The sequence below is a fragment of the Sphaerulina musiva genome (assembly GCF_000320565.1).
Source record: "Sphaerulina musiva SO2202 unplaced genomic scaffold SEPMUscaffold_12, whole genome shotgun sequence".
NCBI classification, from domain to species: Eukaryota; Fungi; Ascomycota; class Dothideomycetes; order Mycosphaerellales; family Mycosphaerellaceae; genus Sphaerulina; species Sphaerulina musiva.
The window spans coordinates 1,074,041-1,091,233 of record NW_016017394.1 but is presented as its reverse complement, the minus strand read 5'-3'; the positions used below and the strand labels follow the sequence as shown (position 1 = coordinate 1,091,233).

Genomic DNA, 17,193 nt, shown 5'->3' with positions numbered 1-17,193 from the left:
CACCGATCGACCTTCTTGGCGTCCTTTCATGTCGCTTATGCTGCGAAGCGCTGATTGAGGACCTATCACCACAGCTCCGCGGCTATCTAGCTCTCCTCAATGGCCTGACCCGTCTTCGTCTACAATTGCACGGCGCAGCAAGCCCTACTGATATGGTCACCAGACACTGTCCAATATCTACTGCGAGCACAATCTGCCGTGCCGAAGGACACGTCCGGCGGTAGACTTGGCTTTCCTCTTCCCGATGTTCAAGATGCTCAGGACCCTAATGTCTTTGATCCCTTTGGCCTGGTAGTACAGCATAGTATGTATTCGAACATGTAGGTCTTCGCTCAGGCTCTCTCTTCAAAGCTACTGCTCTTTTTGCCTATAGTTGATGCACATTGTTGTAAGCTCCACATCTATCCTGTTCCACGTATTACCACGAATCACTGACGGACGAGCAAGCTTCCTTGTATAGGTACAAGCACTGTACGCGCCAGTTCGATGACAGAATCAATCTGCTAGTTCTGGACAGGTCGAGACAGCAGTTTACACCTGTATCTGTGTCTGGTTCGACAAGTACCAATGATTTGACTATGCGGATTTGGACTGGCCTGTTCCAGCAAGCGCCCATGCATGTCAAGATTTTTGCCGGATGTAGGCTTCCATCCTCCCCTAACTTGCGAATGCTGTTCTGGAGGCTTTCGTAACTACAACGACAGCAGGACCTGGGTGCAACACTATCTGGAGTGATATCAATCCCGTTTTAGCCGTTTCATTGAAAATTCGGGAGCTTGTGCCTGAGTGGTCAACATGCAGCGAAAACTTGGCAAATGTGTGGCGCGGAAGCGACACGGGCCAATCCTGTCGGAGAGCAGACTTTGGCTGGCAACGGTCTATGGACAGGCAACAGACTTGCCGGCAGGTGATGGCAGTGCCACCCGCGCTACTAAGAGTAGGCATATTGTAATAAGCGCTTTGTGGCCAACAGTGACCAGCAAGATTAACTATATATTGCGCACCCATCATAGGAGGTAGCCTGGAACCACGATCCTGAGACTCCGTCTTGCTCTGCTGACGTACAATACGAAACACTAGCGTCAGAGCTGGACTGGTCAAATAGTAACGATTCGCAGCTTGGAGTCGAAGCTGGTCTCGACACAATACATACCACCTACACACAGCTCCAAATACGAGAGGCGCGGTGCCATGGACGAATAGCGGGATATCAGCTTCATACCCGCGCGCGCAGCTCACGAGCCAGCATCTTCTTTAATAGCACTAGCCTTTCAGCTACGATCCTCCGTCGTCAGCCGAGCCCGCCGACGCGTCTACGCAGGCGCTCGCGCCAAAGTATGGCCGCTCGGTCACACGTGACTACAACACGATGGCGTCCTATACAACTGGTGCAAATCCAGCACTGGGGAATGCTGCAGCCGCACTCTCCATCTTGACAGCGGCATTATCGACGTTTAGCACGACGGACGTTTCGGGCTTACCAACCAGTCTCGCTTTGTCTTCTTTGTCCGCCCCCCACGTCAGCCGGACTTCACAGCCGCCTAACGCATCTGAAATACGACCTACCACTACAAAAGCCACAGCACTTCCATCTTCGTACAACGATCAGCACTCAGATACTTCCACTGGAACAATGTCAGCTCCTACAGCCGCTGCTGCACCTATGCCGTCCGCCTTCAATGGCGGCGTCATCCCATCACTCGCCACCATCGGCACAGTCATTGTCCTCACTGGAGATGGCTATACAATCACAGCTGCCGTACCCACCGCAAATACAGATGCCCTCGCCATCGGAGGCGGGCCTACCGTCACGGTCGGCGGAGAAGCTGCTACCATGAGCGACGCCACATACTCGCTCGCCTCGAGTGGAGCGCTACAGATTATTGCGAACGAGAGCACAGCAACAGTGGTGCAAAGCACGTATGGGAGTGGACAAACACTGCTATCCGTTACCATGAGCACGAGCCAGAGTATACCGACTGTAGTCACAATGACCGCTACGCAGAGCAGCGAGACGTCGAGCGGTAGCATCACAATGGACACGGCTTCTCCACCGACAATGGCTGCGACTCCCACGACGAGTACGAGTACGAGCACGCAAGGCTCTGCTGGACAAAGGAATCATGTTATGTGGAGTGTGGGAGTAATAGCGTTATTTGGTGCTGTTGCATGGGCGCTATAGCGAAGGAAGCTGTCTTTTTAAAAGAAATGAGAAGGAGAAAGATTTTTGTATAATTGTAAATTTTTGTATCAAAATGACAATGGGAAGGAAAAGATTTGTACAATTGTTGTAAATTTTTTTAAGATGAGAATGAAATGACGAATTCCAGTACGGGTGGGACGTCCAAGATCTACTGGGAGAAGCTGTCTGTAGCATTCGCTTGTAAGAACTTGTAAGAAAGAGCGCTACGTGATCAGCTACTCGATCTCGGTTTATTTCTATTCGTTGTAGGCATGTGGACTTCATCTCGGATGTGGAGAATCCCTCTTTGGTTTCGTTGTTCTGCATTAGGCAGTCTTCTCTCTGCCTAGTCCTGGTTGGCATATTGGCTTGTTGTCGAGCGCATCTGTGCTATCGGTATAGCAGTATATGACAGCTTAACAGCAGAAATGACTTGCCTGCAATACCTGATCGATCAATTCAAGAGACTCCAAATGTGTTTTCCAGGTCCGCTGGCCCGGCAAGTCGAGCCGAATAAGTCGAAAACCCCTCTTCGCCCTGCCCTCCTCTGCTTCTGCTTCCTACAACCTCACCTTCACACACATTTCACGGCCATATCATCTCCTCCAGCATAGCAACATAATCCACAGGAATCATCGAGACAGCCTCCCAATATAATCACAACAACAACAAACAACCAAAAAAACAAGAACCAAAAAAAATGCCCCTCTCCCTCTGGTTCATCCTCCAAAAAGGCAACTCCTTTGAAAAAACCGCCCAAGAACTAATTTCGCAAACCATCCCCAACATCTTCTTCACCCCAGACCAACTCCAACAAAACAACCACCACACCTTCCCTCCCCACGTCACCATCACCTCTGGAATCTCCTTCCCCTCCGACGGCAGCGGTCCCACTCCCCAAGAATGGCTCGACAGCCTCGATTGCAGCGCCTACCAATCCCAACACAACGAAATAAAATTAGAATTAGACACCGTCCAAGCCGAAGACGCCTTTTTTCGCAAATGCAACATCGCATTAAAAGAAGATTCGAATTTGATGGAATTTGCAACCATGTGTCGACGTCACGCCTCCACCACCACAACCACCTCCGAAGAAGAAGAAAAATATCGCCCCCACCTCAGCCTCCTCTACGCGGACCTTCCGACATCCACAATCACGAGTAAACTCCCTCTGATCGAAATGAAAGTCGGATTCGCAATAGGAGATTTGTTTGCGTGTTGTGGAGGTGCGTTGTGTATTGGAGGCAGGATGGTTTTGGTGGATACGGGGTCTAGGCCGATTGGGGAGTGGAAGGATGCGGTTGTGGCGGAGAGGGAGACGCCGTTTGTGCAGTGGAGGATTACGAGGAATTTGGTTTAGGGGGGGAAGAAGGAGAAGAAGGAGAAGAGAGAAGGGGGGTTTGGTTTTTTGGGGTTTTGTGTCGTCAAGTAGGTTGGAATTTGAGGCGGAAAGATACCACCTGGTAGATGTTATGCAAATATATGTATATGGATGGTAGGTATGCTCTCGTCTGTTCTGCACTATACACTATGTACTCATGTACTCGCGAACGAACCAGGTGATGAAGCTTTTTTCGACAGACTACATATTTGGAGCTAATGTTTAGCTTCATTCCAGTATTGAGAATACCCTAAAAAGGTCGAGGTACCGGTAGCGACGATACGACCAAAAATAAACCATGATTTCGTTCCCTAGCGAAGTGAGTGGTGAATAGTAGAACTTCTCTTAAGTACGGAACCCTAGAAATAAACTGAGCTATTCTCCAAAAGTACAAACCCGGATTTTGTCTACTACCTCATTTATCCTAGTGATCTTCCCGGCCTACTGCTTCCTGCTGCGTTCAACTTCGCCCACCTAACTTTTGCAGCGTGACCTGTATACAACGAAGGGGCAGCAAGATAGCAAAAAACAAAAAGAAAGCATTGCACGAATTGAACGCTGCAGGACTCGAACCTGCGCTCTTTCGAACCGCCGAGACTCCACCTCCAAAGAGGCGGTAACCTTAAGACGGCGCCTTAACCGCTCGGCCAAACGTCCTTAGAGATGCTTGTGGAAATGGAGACAATGTTGTTTATATATCCTGATTGTTCCAAGGGCACGGTAGAAAGGAGTTTTTCGTGTGCGGAGTCCGTGCGGCTTGATGGCCGATCTTCCGGGAAATTTTGAGAAGGCACTTCCTGGCTCTTGTAGATACATCTGCAATGGGAAGTGTATCTACCTATACCTTACCTATTTTCCGAAGGCTACCTACCTAGGTAGCAGCCATTAACTGCCATCTACCTGATCTTTCTTTCGTACCTATCTTAAATTAATCTCCTCCTCGAGCGATACCTCCCATGGGACAATCCATAACTCTCGCTATGCGGCCGTGCATTAAGCGTAACATGACTGTTCCAAGAAAAGTAAAAGTACACACAAACGAATACCTAGGTACAGGTAGGTATCGACACCCTTTTTTTTCCGGCTAGACTTTCCACGCTTGATGGTGGTAGGTACAGGTATACCTCCTAGCTGTGTCATACAGAGTGCAACACAACAGACGCAGTGCTTTAACATGTAGGTATGTTTCCGGGATGTGCAAGGCCATATATTTTGCAGCAATGTGGTTGTTGTGCTTTTCATTAGCTATATGAGGACGCAGTATATCTCCATGGATCTTGATACTCTGAGCACAACGTCTCGAGATTTTACAATGTGTCTGTCTATGGAGTACGCGTGGTCACAGGATTGACACCAGCAGTGTGCTCCTCCTTTCTGTCTCCCCTCGTTGCCCCGCTTCACACCTCATGGCGAGGAGATGAAGGACAGGGGTTGCTGTGCTCATTCAATAACAGGAAAGCTATAGCCACATGAAGAGGGAGGGAGAGAGAGTAGAGCAGAGCAGAGCATCAACGGTCTTGACTTGCTTCTCTCAATAACAAAATTCGCCATCGACTCAAAACAGCTCCGGACAGGCTACTAGTAATAGTAGGACAACAACAATATGACTTCTCTCGGACGACTCGCCAACAAAGTAGCTGTAGTGAGTATCCCATCCAGCACCACCCCAGCACAAAAGTCATCAAAAAAACTGAGAGAACTTGTGTCACAGATCACGGGTGCAGCTTCAGGAATTGGACGAGCCACCGCCCTAGCCTTTGCCAAAGAAGGCGCAAGAGTAGTCTGCGCCGACAAGCGCTCGAAAAGTCATTTCCACCGCTCTGCCGAAGAAGACAGCACCACAGTCGAGCGAATCCAAGCATCCAATGGCAAAGCCGTTTTCACCGCTGTAGATGTCACTCAACCGGACTCCGTGCAAGCTATGATTCAGACTGCAGTGCAAGCATTCGGTAGAGTGGATATCATGTTCAACAATGCGGGAATTGCACCTGATCCAAAAGATTACCTCCCTTGTTGGGAACTCGAGACGGATATTTGGCAAGAGATACAGAACGTCAATTCCACAGGAGTTTTCTTCGGCACGAAATATGCTATTCAACAAATGTTAAAGCAATCACCACACTCCAGTGGTGATCGTGGATGGATTATCAATACAGCTTCAATTCTCGGCTTTGTCGGAGCGGAGCACACGGCGGCATATTGTGCCTCCAAGGGCGCCGTGGTAAATTTCACGAGAGCGGCTGCGCTGGATTGTGCACCACATCGAATTCATGTGAATGGGTTGGCGCCGGGATATACCGAGTCTGCGATGACGGGACATTTGTGGCAGGATGCTGTCGTGAAGGGGAAATTACTGGAGAAACATCCTTTTCGCGGGCTGGGGAAGACGGAGGATTTGGCCAAGGTTGCTGTCTTTTTGGCGAGTGAAGATGTGCAATGGGTTACTGGGGTAAGTGTTGAGGTTTTTTTTTCTCTTTCTTTCTTTCTCTTTTCTCCCGGACTATACCAAATATATCAAAAAGATCATTGCTGATGTGGAGGCCAGCATACTCTGCCCGTGGAGGGTGGCTACCTATCGCGGTGATTAGTATTACGCCATGAGCTCTCTCTTTCTCTCTTTCTTCCTCTTCTCTTTTTCAAATTTCTCGGCTCCGACAGGCTTCAGTGGCCACTTTTCTTCAGACACCAGTTTCCAAGTCTTCCCCACGAGGCAATGTCGAATATTCTTCCCTAGGAGGCATTGGCGAATATTCCCTCTCCTCATCCGTCTCGCCAAAAATGGTCTCCTCTGTCTGATAAAAGTCCAGTCCCGCTCGAATTTCCCTAAATCACCCTTTGTGTCAACAAAGCTCCTCCTTTCACCCAGCTCACAAAAAAAACCGTAGAGACAAGTAAGTAAAACAAGATACTCACTGATCAGGAGCCAGCACCTCCAACCCCGGAATACAATCAATCACCGCAACAATCGCATACGAACCCCCAAACGCCCAACAAAACCCAACCACAGCCTCAACAATTTGCACCCACAACTGTCTCCAATTCCCATCAAAAACCACTCCTCCAACAATTTCCACTCCCCCATAAGCCGCCACTTCCTTCTGCGCAAACAACCCCGTCATAACCGTCGCCACCGCCCCTCCCACACAATGCGTCGCAAACGTATCCCCATTATCCACCCACCTCCAGCGTCTCGCCGTCTCTGTAAATTTAATTTTTAGAGCTAGCCGCATTATTACTGCGCCGATTATTCCGAACCAAAGAGATGTTGTCAGGGAGATGAAACCTGCTGAGGGTGTTATCATGATGAGTCCGGCGAGTGCTCCCATGAAGGCTGAGTCGAGTGACCAGCGGCGCGTTTCGTGGAAGGTGAGAAGCAGCCAGGTTAGGGCGCCCGAGGAGGCGCAGAGGTTCGTTACGCAGAGGGCGAGGATTGAGGAGAAGTTGAGGCTGAGGGTTGTTCCGGCGTCGAAGGCGAGCCAGGAGCCCTGGACGGGAGGTTAGTGAGTAGAGTATAGGGATGAAGATAAGTTTGGGGGGAGGGTTTGAGTGGGTTATTTTTTTTTCTTTTTCTTTTTCTTTTGTGTGTGTATTGACAGCCTTTTTTTTCTCTCTACACAGGACAGTACAGATACGTACCCAAATAATGATCATGGCGATCATTTGCGAATAAGAATTCCCCGGACGGTGCAAAGCAATATGAGAGGGGGTTCGCGTCTTGGATCGTTTCGATCGGAATTGGGGATAGGAGAGATAGATGCTCAAGGCACTTGCGGTGGCTCCGGAGCAGATATGGACCGGTGTGCCTGTTTTTATTGTGGTGAAAAATTAGTACTCGGTGGGTCGTTCTTTCTTCTGGTCATATTTCCCCTTCCTTGCCTCCCTCTCTTTATGTCACTCACTTACCTCCAGCAAAATCAAGCACACCAAGAGTCTCTCCGAGAAATCCTCCACCCCAGACCATGTGTGCCAATGGACAATAGACAAATGTACTCCAAAGCTGTTTTTTTACACATTTTTCACGTCAGTCATATTTCTTCTCTTCTCTCCTCTCCTCCCTTTCCCATCCACCCCATCCCTCCCCCCTCAAAAAAAAGCCAAAAAAAAAAAGAAAAAAACAACTCACAAAAACAAACGGCACCAGCGGCGCCAACCGCCCCCTCTCACAAACCCCTCCCACAGCAATCGCACAAACCGTCGCCTCAAAAACCAACTGAAATTCACTAAACAGTATCGCAGGAATCGTCCCCACGCGATCCGATAACACATCCACATGAAAAATATACGCGAAATTACCAAAAATCGCCCCCGAGCCTTCGCCGTATGCGAGCGTGTAGCCGATCAGGAACCATTGGATGGAACAGACGCTGATGACGAGGAGCGAGGGGAGGAAGGAGGTGAGGCCGTTGCGTTTCCAGGAGTAGCCGGAGTAGGCTATTCCGACCTTGTTTTTTTTGGGGGGTTAGATTTCTTTTTTTTTTGGATTGGGAGGGGGGGGGGGGGTTTCTTTTATGGGGGGGACGTTACGGCGGGAATGATGGGCCAGCAGAATACTGTGCAGATGAGAATGAATAGGGTGTCGGTTTTGTCGCAGGCGTTCCAGGCTGCGAGGACGGCGCCTGCTGGGGTTGCTGCCATTGTTTCAATCTTGTATTTTTTCTTTCGGAGAGAATCTTCTCGACGACTTGAGCGTTTGTTTGGCGATGGTTTATCCACTCACTCCGCTTGAATGGGAGTTGAATTGAAGGGTGTTCGAAACGCCCGCGAGAGGCGGCGCTATGAAGAGGAGGAGGAGGAGTGAAGGTCAGACTAGAGTCCTGAAGGTACCTAAGAAGAAAGATGAGAATCCTATCCAGTCCAGTCCAGTCTAGTCATCCACTCCAGTTGTAGTACAACAGCAACAGCAACAACAACAGTAGAAGTAAAAAAGTACAAAAAGTACAATGTATGTATGTACATCTTCGTTCCGATGTTGGTATCCATTTTGATTGGTAATAAAGTACAGTACCTATTACCCGTATCCGAAAAATCCCATCACAGATAGCACATACATACCGTTCCCCGGTTCTCAACCATGCACAACGTATATCTCCAGGGAAGAATACCTCTTAGAAAGAAACTTCACAAAACAGGTCAGATCGAAGATGTCTGACTGATTAGTGATGATAAGAAGAGAGTTGACAAGAGAGAGTAGAGAGTAGAGTGAGAAAGAGACAGAAGGAGACACCACCCCTCATCATCACAAGACCAGGTGCCAAAAAACCAACATGCATCGGAAAGAAAAGAGAGATGGTATGCCAGATCGAAGATTCCGATGTGAAGAAGAATACCTTAAGCTATGTACCTCACCTTACCTTACCTCTATCTTACCTAGAACCTCACTTATCATCATTATTATCACCCTCCTCTCTCTCTCTCTCTCCCTCAACACTCCCCTACTCTCCTAATCACCGTTTTCCCACCCTTCCAACCCACCCCCGCCGCCGTCTACTGTCCTCCCCCAACAAAACAAAACAAAACAAAACAAAACAAAACAAAACAAAACAAAACAAAACAAACGAACCCCCAACATAGGATGGGGTAAACAACAGCCTAACATTTAAACAGTAGTTTCTTATTGGGCGGGTCCTTATCTCTTGGGGATTTTATCCTCTACCCTGGAATCACAAACTACTGCCCCAGGGCCCTAGTCCTAGTCCTAGGACTGGGAGGTATACACCCTTGTTGGAACTTGGCAGGCCTTGTTGGCAGCCCTTGTTGGGGAATCGGAAAGGGAGGTTTTTGCCGCGGGGATTTTTTGTAGGAGGATGAGGATGAGGGTAATTGTTTCGTCTTCTTCTTTTTCCGTACGGAATCAAGGTAGTTACAATTTGTCTTTAATTCTCTACTTTTTATTTTCTTTTTTGGGGCTGATTGAGGTAATTTGTAGCGGGTAGCGGCGTAGCCCTACATCGTGCTTGGAAATTTGGAAGGATAGCTACAGCCTACATGTAGGTTTGGAATATACCAGATTTACTATACTATATCAACTACACTTAGGGAAGAACAGTATAGGTAAATGAATGATTGAGAATGTTGTTGTTTTGTAGATTTGAATACTACCTACTTCCCTCCTCCTCTTGTTAGTAGTAGAAGGAGGTAGTGATAGGGGAAGAGGCCAAAAAAGATCACGGTCGAATAAAATGTGATGCGTCCTAGTATCAACAATGTCAACAGTATCATCAACGATAATATACGACCGACCGACCGACCGGGCGGTAATAGATAGACCGAGTTCAAGTTCCCCTTCCACAACAAGAAAGAAACCAACAAATCGATTCGGAGTACGCGCCGAAAAGATACCTACCTTATTCAAAAACTACCTATATCTTTTCCATCTCCATCCACTTTTTTCCTTGTCTTGTCTTTTCATCATCGTATTCCCTATCTCGCCTTCAACCTTACTTACTTACTCGCTAGCTAGCTACATTCGATTCCCCTACGGACACTAATGGAAGTCCTACTAGGTCCGATGCGCCCGTCCGTCGCGGGCGGGCGGGTTTACGTTCCTGCCGAGATGAGACGAGACGAGACGAATGAAAAGAGGAAAAAGAAATATTATGCTTTGGAAAAGGAGGTATTATTATAAGAAGAGGAAGAGAAGAAGAGGAAGAGAGAAGAAGAGAAGAAACATACAGACTGCGTAGGACTCTCTCTCTCTATCTATCGATGATGAGTGTGAGACGGGAGCTTTCAAGATTGGGATTAGTTGCGGGGAGATATACGGAATTCTTTTTCCGAAGATAAAAGCCAGGTGAGAGGTCCGAAGAGGTGAGTGAAGACTGTGAAGTAAGAGAGAAAAAAATAATGGTCCGGGTTGCCAAAAAGGCCTTGAGGACTAAAAAGGACTGAAGGCTGGGTTGGCCGCTTTTTGACCACTAACCTCGCTCTCTACTGTAGGTACCTGAGGTTCCTTTTTCCGTTCGCTCTTCAAGTTTTTTCAAAATATTTTACACACACACACCAGAGCCTGTGGTATTGATGGAATTGATACAAGAAAGATTTTGAGATGTATTAATCTGTCTAGTCTAGGCTATGTATCCGGACAAGAATTGATGGCCACATTTTGGCAACGAAGCTACTTTCTTCCTAGAACTATTTTGACGACCCTGATTGACTGACTGCCCGACTGACAGTCTGACACTGAGACTACTGATTGCGGAAAAAAGAGGGAAAAATTCACCGGTACCCAATGAGCTTTGGAAAACCCGATAGCTTCCTGTGCCTAATGCCGTCGGCCAAGGAGGAGCTCTATTTTTTTGTGTGTGTCTCGAGAAGAAGAAGAAGTGTATAGTCAGTCACCTACTCATCATAGCAAAATACCACCGCCACCAACATGTCCCCTTCCACCACCTCTATGACCTCTACCACCACCCCGCCCGCCGAATCCGCCCTCTTCACCCTCTCCGACATCCCCAACAAAGGCAAAGGACTCATCGCCAACACGACCATTCCCCCCGGCACACTAATTCTCTCCGAAGCACCCCTCTTCACGACCTCCTCTCTCCAAAACCCTTCAACAATCGAATCCGACTTGGCCAAAATCATCCGCTCGCTCCCCAAAGATTCTCAAAGAGATTTTCTATCTCTGCATAATAATTTCAAAGGCTCTCCGAATCCTTTTAGTAACATCGTTCGTTCCAACGGTTATCCTTTAGGTCCCTCTTCTTCTTCTTCTTCTTCTTCTTCTTCTTCTTCTTCATCTAGTGAAGAAGCAGGCGCAATATTCCTAACAATCGCCCGAATCAACCACTCCTGTCTCCCCAACGCCCAACACTCCTGGAACGCACCTCTGCAACGTATGAGAATCCACTCCATCAAAACCCTTCAGCCAGGAGAAGAAATCACCTTATCGTACATTCTCCCCTGCGGCCCATCCTCCACCCGCAAAAAACTCCTCAAAGAGAATTTCTGCTTCAACTGTCTCTGTCCCCTCTGTACATCCCCAACCCCAACCCTCGCCAAATCCGACTCCAACCTCCTGCTCGCCGCGAAGCTAGACGCGCAAATCGGCAATCCACGCCACGTTTATCAAAACCCCACATCTGCCCTGCGAGACTGTTTCCGGCTCCTCCAAATCTACCTTAACGAAAACATCACAGATTTACGGGTGGCGCGATTATATTATGATGCATTTCAAATTTGTGCCATGCATAGCGATGGGGTGCGGGCGAGAGAATTTGCGCAGAGGGCGAGAAGGGCGAGAGTGGTGTGTGAGGGGGAAGAGAGTGTGGAGGTGCAGAATTTGAGGGCGTTGGAGGAGAAGCCGGAGGGGTTTGAGAATTGGGGGGTTACGGGGAGGTGGAAGGGGGGGAAGGGGGAGGGGAAGATGCCGGGGAGGGGAGATGGGGAGGGGGAGGAGGAGGGGGAGAAAAAGGAGTTTGGGAGGTGGTTGTGGAGGTTGGAATGAGGGAGGGAAGGGAAGAGAAGGGATACATACATGTTTGGGGCTATTTTTCACGACGAATTGGGAGGAGTTTGCTGCTCTGGGAGTGCATACATCTTCTCTCTCTCCGCCACATGGATAAGTGGCACCCATCTGGATGAAGCCAAGAGACAAAAGCTGCCAGGAATAGGACACGGACAGAATGAACAATACAGTATTGGGAATATCATTATAGGTATGCATGAGAACATCTTCGCTAGCTCTTCTGGGCGCTTTGCAATATTCATATCTGTACAGGCCATACTTCTGTCATCATCATAATCATCATTATCTCATGCATACTGACTCCTGTACTTCACAGCGAGAATCAAGTCCCCCAGATGAGACACACCTATCCATTCACAATGACACCTCCGTTGGCGTGGATGACCTGTCCAGACAATTGGAAAGAATCTGTCGACGCCAGGAATACGACACAAGTGGCAATCTCAGAAGGTTGGCCTGGTCGACCCATGGGGCTGGTAAACTGCTTGATCGCATCCGTCGACATGGTGGAGGGAATCAGAGGCGTCCAGACTGGGCCTGGAGCCACGGCATTCACTCGGATACCCTTGGCGACAAACTGGTTGGAGAGACCTCGCGTGAAGGAGACAATGGCGCCCTTGGTGGAAGTGTAATCCAGGAGATCGGGTCGGCCAATGTAGGCGTTGATGGAGGCGTTGTTGATGATGGTGTCGCCTTGAGTCATGTGGGCAAGGACGTATTTGGAGAGGTAGAAGAATGCTGCAAAACGGAAGATGGTGAGCGATGTGGGCCAGCAGAGGGAAGTAAGTACACAGGAGAAAGAGAAAGAAAAGGAGAAAGAACTCACGATGAATGTTGGTGGCAAACGTATTCTCCCACTGCTCTTCAGGCAAAGACAAAATGTTCTCTTGTACCATCTGATAGGCATGATTGTTGAACAAGATATTGATAGCTCCCAACTTCTCCAGGGCAGCTTCAATGACCTTCTTGCACGTCTCCTTGGCTTTCAAGTCTGCTTCATATGCATAGGCTTTGCGACCCTTGGCTTCCACAAGTCGGACCGTTTCGTCTGCATCCTTCTTCTCTGACGCCAGGTAGGTGAAGAAGACGTCTGCACCCTCCATGGCGAAGAGCACGGCGGTGGATTGACCGATACCACTGTCGCCGCCTGTAATGACTGCCTTCTTGTCCTTTAATTTGCCTGCGGCCTGGTACAGTTTTGCACCTCCTTTGCCATCGGGCACTTGGTCAATGGCGGGAGCTGGGCCGAGTTTGGACTGCGTGCCGGGTGCGTCTTGGTGTTGTACGTCGGGCTGGAAGCCAATCTCAAACACACCTTTGCTGGACGACATGATGGTGACTGGAGTCGAGATGTTGGTATTGTCAATTGAAAAGGGGATTGGGGACTGCACTTTGGAAAGAGTACCGTTGTTGTCTTCCTATATATGGCTGACGTGAACTCTCAGCTTTTTCAACATGTCGTCACCGTCCGATCATCATGATAACATCTCTGAGCCACTACCTGTACCGCTGTCAGACATGTACACCTCGCATACCTTACATGTGTCAGGTATGGATCTCTAACTTCTCGCCGAGATTGCAGTCAATTACATGTAGTCGTGAGCACTCCTGTTCAGTGGGCTGGTATATCTCGACGTGGTCGAGTGGTAATAGTCTATATGACATCTGCCTGGCACCTACATGTATCCTCAACTCAACCGTCCGTCGGCCTTCATCGCCTCGACAGTCAGCGTCGGGTCATAGAGATTACTGCCTCTCAATCGCAACACTTGGTTCATCCCCAGTTGCCGCCCAACCGGACCCACCATCCATGTCGCCCGTGTAGACCGCGTTATATCAAAAATTTCAAGCCTATTCGCCGCAGCTGTGTTATAAAACGCTCTTCTAATAGCAGGCGAAGTGCTCACATAACACGGCCCAACAGCACCAGGTTGCGCTACCGAAATGCGTTGTATCCTAACCATGCGCAGAACAGGACTGTCCCGCCAGAGCTGGACCAGATTCTCCGAATTCGCCCCAGGAAGCGAACTTGGGACAACAACAGAGTCCGCAAGTTGTTGGCAACTCTTTGAAAAAGGCGTTCGAGCGGCAACTGTTGGTAGACACCTCTTTTTAACGTAATCTGTCTGAGGGCGAGGCCTGGGATCATAGGAAGGGGCGCCATGAGCCTAGCAGTTGGTTCGCCGGAATTGCGGGGAGCGTTGATCACAATATCTTCGAGGTTGTTGCAACCATCGAGTAGCAGTCCGAGCGTGGCGTTATAGTGCAGGAAGTCTGTAACAGACAGTGGTGTGCGGGCCTCTTTGAAGTAGATAGCTCTGATGAGGCTTCGCATATCCACAGGCGTAGTATCCAAGAAGATGGAGCGCACTTTCACAACTTTACGGGACGGCACTATGTTGCCGCAAGTGGTCGCAGTCCGCAAAATTGCTCGTCCCCATGCATGGTCTCGACTGACCCATTGACCACGTCTTTGTCTGACCTTCTGACTTTGTAGTGGAAGAGCGTTCTGGGTTTCGGCCGATGGTGTGAGCATGTGGTGGTTGGAAAGCTTGACCTGATCGCTTCTCAAGGGTCTTTGGGCACACTGGGAAAGAATGTCGGGTTTCTCATCCTTTCGGCCTGCCTCTTCGCAGCAGCAGCCTGGGCCTTCTTCTGCACCCTCATCTGCCAAAAGTTCTTATGCAGCTCAAAGATCCTCGGCCCGTCCACCACAACCTTTTCCTGCGATGACTGCTTCTTCTTCTTCTTCTCCTCCAACTCCTTCAGCTTGGCCTCTTCCTCCTCTTTCAGCTTCTTCTCGTCCAAGTCTGCCAACTTCTTCTGCTCCTCCTTGACATTTTTCCCTTCCTTCTCCCACTCTTTGATCCTCTGTCGATCCATCTTCTTCTTCATCTTTTCTTGGAATTCCTTCTTGACAGCTTCGATTTCCTTTTCAATCTCGGCATCTTTCTGCTTCTTGGAGAGGTCTTCCGCGTCCTTGGAGATGGCGAATTTGGGGTCGGACAAGTGTCCCGGGCAGATGAAGAACCAGTCGCTGTTATCAGGGGCGGAGAGCACAGTAGCCGTGGGTTTGTAGCAGATCCAGCACGCTTTGGAGTCGGAGTCGCGAACGAGTCGTCGGTGGTACAAGTTGAGGGCCATTTTCGTGTGTTATGCTGGACTAGCTAGAGCCCACCAAGCCGGCCCGAGTAGACTGTCACATGCAGATCCGGACAAATGAAGCTGAGTAGTGTAAGGTAGTGAGTAGGTGGTAGTAGGTAGGAGGTAGTAGGAGGTAGAGCTTCGACAGAGTGGATGCAAGGACGTTCTGCCTGAGGCCAGAAGATGCTCGCGTAAAGTAAAGCTTGATAAGAGCTCCCTGCTTATCGAGAAAGCCATTGGAGATGGAGACGATGTCCAGCAGCTTCGAAAAAAAGTTCAGAAAGCTGCAACATTGACCCTCACACCCTCACCTTTACTCTCCCACATCACCACCACCACAACAAAAACAACAAAACACCTCATCAGAGCATCAGAGGATAGAAAATAGACGACAACATGTCCTCCGACGCCCCCGCCGCTGGCAAACTCTGGGGTGGTCGCTTCACTGGCGGCACCGACCCCATCATGACCCAATACAACGAATCCATCTACTTTGACCGCGCCTTCTACTCGCAAGACATCCGGGGTAGCATCGCCTTTGCCCGCGCCAACACGAAAGTGGGCCTCCTCACCCAGGAAGAGTTTGCTGCCATCGAGAAAGGCTTCGAGCAAGTCCTCCAGGAATGGGAGTCCAATACCTTCAAAATCGTCCCCGGCGTTGACGAAGACATCCACACCGCCAATGAACGTCGTTTGGGAGAAATCATAGGTACTGGGATCGCTGGCAAACTACACACAGGCCGGAGTCGGAACGATCAAGTGGCTACGGATATGAGACTGTGGCTGCGAGACCAACTCTCTCAGCTCGAGGAGTACCTTGTCGCCTTCTTGAAGGTCATCGCCGCGCGCGCGGAGAAGGAAATCGAGCATGTCATGCCGGGCTATACACATCTGCAACGTGCGCAACCGATTCGCTGGAGTCATTGGATGCTGTTGTATGGACATTACTTCGCTTCGGATCTACAACGTCTGAGGGAAGTGCGATCGAGGATAAACAAGAGTCCGCTCGGATGTGGAGCATTGGCGGGAAACCCATTCGCCATCGATCGAGAAGCTATTGCGGAAGAATTGGGATTTGAAGGTCTCATTATGAACTCCATGGCCGGCGTGGGTGATCGCGATTTCGTCATCGAGACCATGCAATGGGGTAGTATGTTGATGACACATTTTTCTCGCTGGGCCGAGGATCTGATCATCTACTCCACGGGAGAATTCGCGTTTGTCAAGTTGGCAGATACATACTCCACCGGATCCAGTTTGATGCCACAAAAGAAGAACCCCGATTCCCTCGAACTGATCCGAGGAAAGAGTGGAAGGGCTTTCGGACAGATGGCAGGTCTGATGATGAGCGTGAAAGGAATTCCTTCGACGTACAACAAGGACCTACAGGAGTCTGTGGAGCCGATGCTAGACCATATCAAAACTGTGGGAGACAGCATCCAAATCGCCACTGGCGTTCTATCCACTCTGAACATCTTTCCCGAGAACATGCTCAAATCCCTGAGCCCGGACATGCTGGCCACAGATCTCGCCGACTACCTCGTACGAAAGGGCGTTCCCTTCCGAGAGACACACCACATCTCCGGCCGTGTCGTACAGTTGGCCGAGAATGAAAAGACACCCATGGACAAGCTCTCTTTCGAGCAATTGCAGGGTGTTGATGGAAGATTTGAAAAAGATGTCTTGGACGTCTTCAACTACCAGGCAAGCGTAGAGGCTCGCGCAGCCAAAGGTGGTACCAGCAGGAGTGCAGTGCTAGAGCAAATTGAAGCTATCAAGAAGATTTTGACATGAGAAAAAGAAAGAAGTCTTGAAAATATTTGCAACAATAAGGTACTTTATTAAAAATGTGTGTTGTTTCCTTTACGAGGCTTTTTGTTACCTATACATGTACCTGATTCAAAGAACCACTTTATCTCCAATTCTACCTCCAATCTCCAACCTCAAGAATATTCCACTCCTTCCTGCTGCATCCTCAACAAGAATCTTGAAAGTTGAATTCTCGATAATATCGGTTAT

At 49.2% G+C, this 17,193-nt stretch overlaps 8 protein-coding genes and 1 non-coding gene across 9 annotated transcripts; 5 read left to right on the top strand and 4 right to left on the bottom strand.

Moving 5' to 3' along the window:
• Positions 1-1,123: 1,123 nt before the first annotated feature.
• On the top strand, positions 1,124-2,405 carry SEPMUDRAFT_152216 (uncharacterized protein). The gene has a single exon (XM_016907310.1). It carries the CDS (start codon positions 1,370-1,372, stop codon positions 2,180-2,182), a length of 813 nt encoding a protein of 270 aa, XP_016756718.1. The 5' UTR covers positions 1,124-1,369; the 3' UTR covers positions 2,183-2,405.
• A 368-nt stretch (positions 2,406-2,773) lies between these two features.
• On the top strand, positions 2,774-3,542 carry SEPMUDRAFT_74374 (uncharacterized protein; the record flags this gene model as incomplete). The annotated part of the gene is made up of 1 exon (XM_016910062.1): positions 2,774-3,542. The coding sequence occupies exon 1, from the start codon at positions 2,883-2,885 to the stop codon at positions 3,540-3,542; it is 660 nt and encodes a 219-aa protein (XP_016756717.1). The 5' UTR covers positions 2,774-2,882.
• Positions 3,543-4,115: 573 nt separating this feature from the next.
• Positions 4,116-4,220, bottom strand: SEPMUDRAFT_t79. Its single transcript has one exon. It is a non-coding gene; the product is annotated as a tRNA-Leu (tRNA).
• A 946-nt stretch (positions 4,221-5,166) lies between these two features.
• On the top strand, positions 5,167-6,096 carry SEPMUDRAFT_53690 (NAD(P)-binding protein; the record flags this gene model as incomplete). The annotated part of the gene is made up of 2 exons (XM_016909273.1): positions 5,167-5,205; positions 5,275-6,096. The coding sequence occupies 2 exons, from the start codon at positions 5,167-5,169 to the stop codon at positions 6,094-6,096; spliced, it is 861 nt and encodes a 286-aa protein (XP_016756716.1).
• SEPMUDRAFT_152215 (Rh-like protein/ammonium transporter) lies at positions 6,042-8,633 on the bottom strand. Its single transcript, XM_016907309.1, has 7 exons — positions 8,616-8,633; positions 8,088-8,387; positions 7,687-8,004; positions 7,467-7,560; positions 7,200-7,366; positions 6,477-7,048; positions 6,042-6,386 (listed from the first exon to the last, which is right to left on the bottom strand). Exons 2-7 carry the CDS (start codon positions 8,196-8,198, stop codon positions 6,242-6,244), a joined length of 1,407 nt encoding a protein of 468 aa, XP_016756715.1. The 5' UTR covers positions 8,199-8,387; positions 8,616-8,633; the 3' UTR covers positions 6,042-6,241.
• A 2,323-nt stretch (positions 8,634-10,956) lies between these two features.
• On the top strand, positions 10,957-12,009 carry SEPMUDRAFT_53689 (SET domain-containing protein; the record flags this gene model as incomplete). The annotated part of the gene is made up of 1 exon (XM_016909272.1): positions 10,957-12,009. One exon carries the CDS (start codon positions 10,957-10,959, stop codon positions 12,007-12,009), a length of 1,053 nt encoding a protein of 350 aa, XP_016756714.1.
• On the bottom strand, positions 11,970-13,387 carry SEPMUDRAFT_152213 (NAD(P)-binding protein). The gene is made up of 3 exons (XM_016907308.1): positions 12,857-13,387; positions 12,347-12,768; positions 11,970-12,220 (listed from the first exon to the last, which is right to left on the bottom strand). The coding sequence occupies exons 1-2, from the start codon at positions 13,359-13,361 to the stop codon at positions 12,377-12,379; spliced, it is 897 nt and encodes a 298-aa protein (XP_016756713.1). The 5' UTR covers positions 13,362-13,387; the 3' UTR covers positions 11,970-12,220; positions 12,347-12,376.
• Positions 13,388-13,648: 261 nt separating this feature from the next.
• On the bottom strand, positions 13,649-15,233 carry SEPMUDRAFT_152210 (uncharacterized protein). Its single transcript, XM_016907307.1, has one exon. The coding sequence runs from the start codon at positions 14,564-14,566 to the stop codon at positions 13,967-13,969; it is 600 nt and encodes a 199-aa protein (XP_016756712.1). The 5' UTR covers positions 14,567-15,233; the 3' UTR covers positions 13,649-13,966.
• A 377-nt stretch (positions 15,234-15,610) lies between these two features.
• SEPMUDRAFT_152209 (argininosuccinate lyase) lies at positions 15,611-17,092 on the top strand. The gene has a single exon (XM_016907306.1). The coding sequence runs from the start codon at positions 15,640-15,642 to the stop codon at positions 16,966-16,968; it is 1,329 nt and encodes a 442-aa protein (XP_016756711.1). The 5' UTR covers positions 15,611-15,639; the 3' UTR covers positions 16,969-17,092.
• Positions 17,093-17,193: the final 101 nt, after the last annotated feature.

What these genes read in the sequence shown, in the direction of transcription:
- SEPMUDRAFT_152216 (XM_016907310.1), top strand. Translation starts at nt 1,370, where the DNA reads ATGGCGTCCTATACAACTGGTGCAAATCCAGCACTGGGGAATGCTGCA.
- SEPMUDRAFT_152215 (XM_016907309.1), bottom strand. Translation starts at nt 8,198, where the DNA reads ATGGCAGCAACCCCAGCAGGCGCCGTCCTCGCAGCCTGGAACGCCTGC. An exon ending in CGCTGGTGCCGTTTGTTTTT is followed by an intron (nt 7,561 to 7,686) that starts GTGAGTTGTTTT and finishes GTAAAAAAACAG; the next exon opens with CTTTGGAGTACATTTGTCTA. An exon ending in TCGCCATGATCATTATTTGG is followed by an intron (nt 7,049 to 7,199) that starts GTACGTATCTGT and finishes CCTCCCGTCCAG; the next exon opens with GGCTCCTGGCTCGCCTTCGA.
- SEPMUDRAFT_152213 (XM_016907308.1), bottom strand. Translation starts at nt 13,361, where the DNA reads ATGTCGTCCAGCAAAGGTGTGTTTGAGATTGGCTTCCAGCCCGACGTA. An exon ending in GTTTGCCACCAACATTCATC is followed by an intron (nt 12,769 to 12,856) that starts GTGAGTTCTTTC and finishes TCCGTTTTGCAG; the next exon opens with CATTCTTCTACCTCTCCAAA.
- SEPMUDRAFT_152210 (XM_016907307.1), bottom strand. Translation starts at nt 14,566, where the DNA reads ATGCTCACACCATCGGCCGAAACCCAGAACGCTCTTCCACTACAAAGT.
- SEPMUDRAFT_152209 (XM_016907306.1), top strand. Translation starts at nt 15,640, where the DNA reads ATGACCCAATACAACGAATCCATCTACTTTGACCGCGCCTTCTACTCG.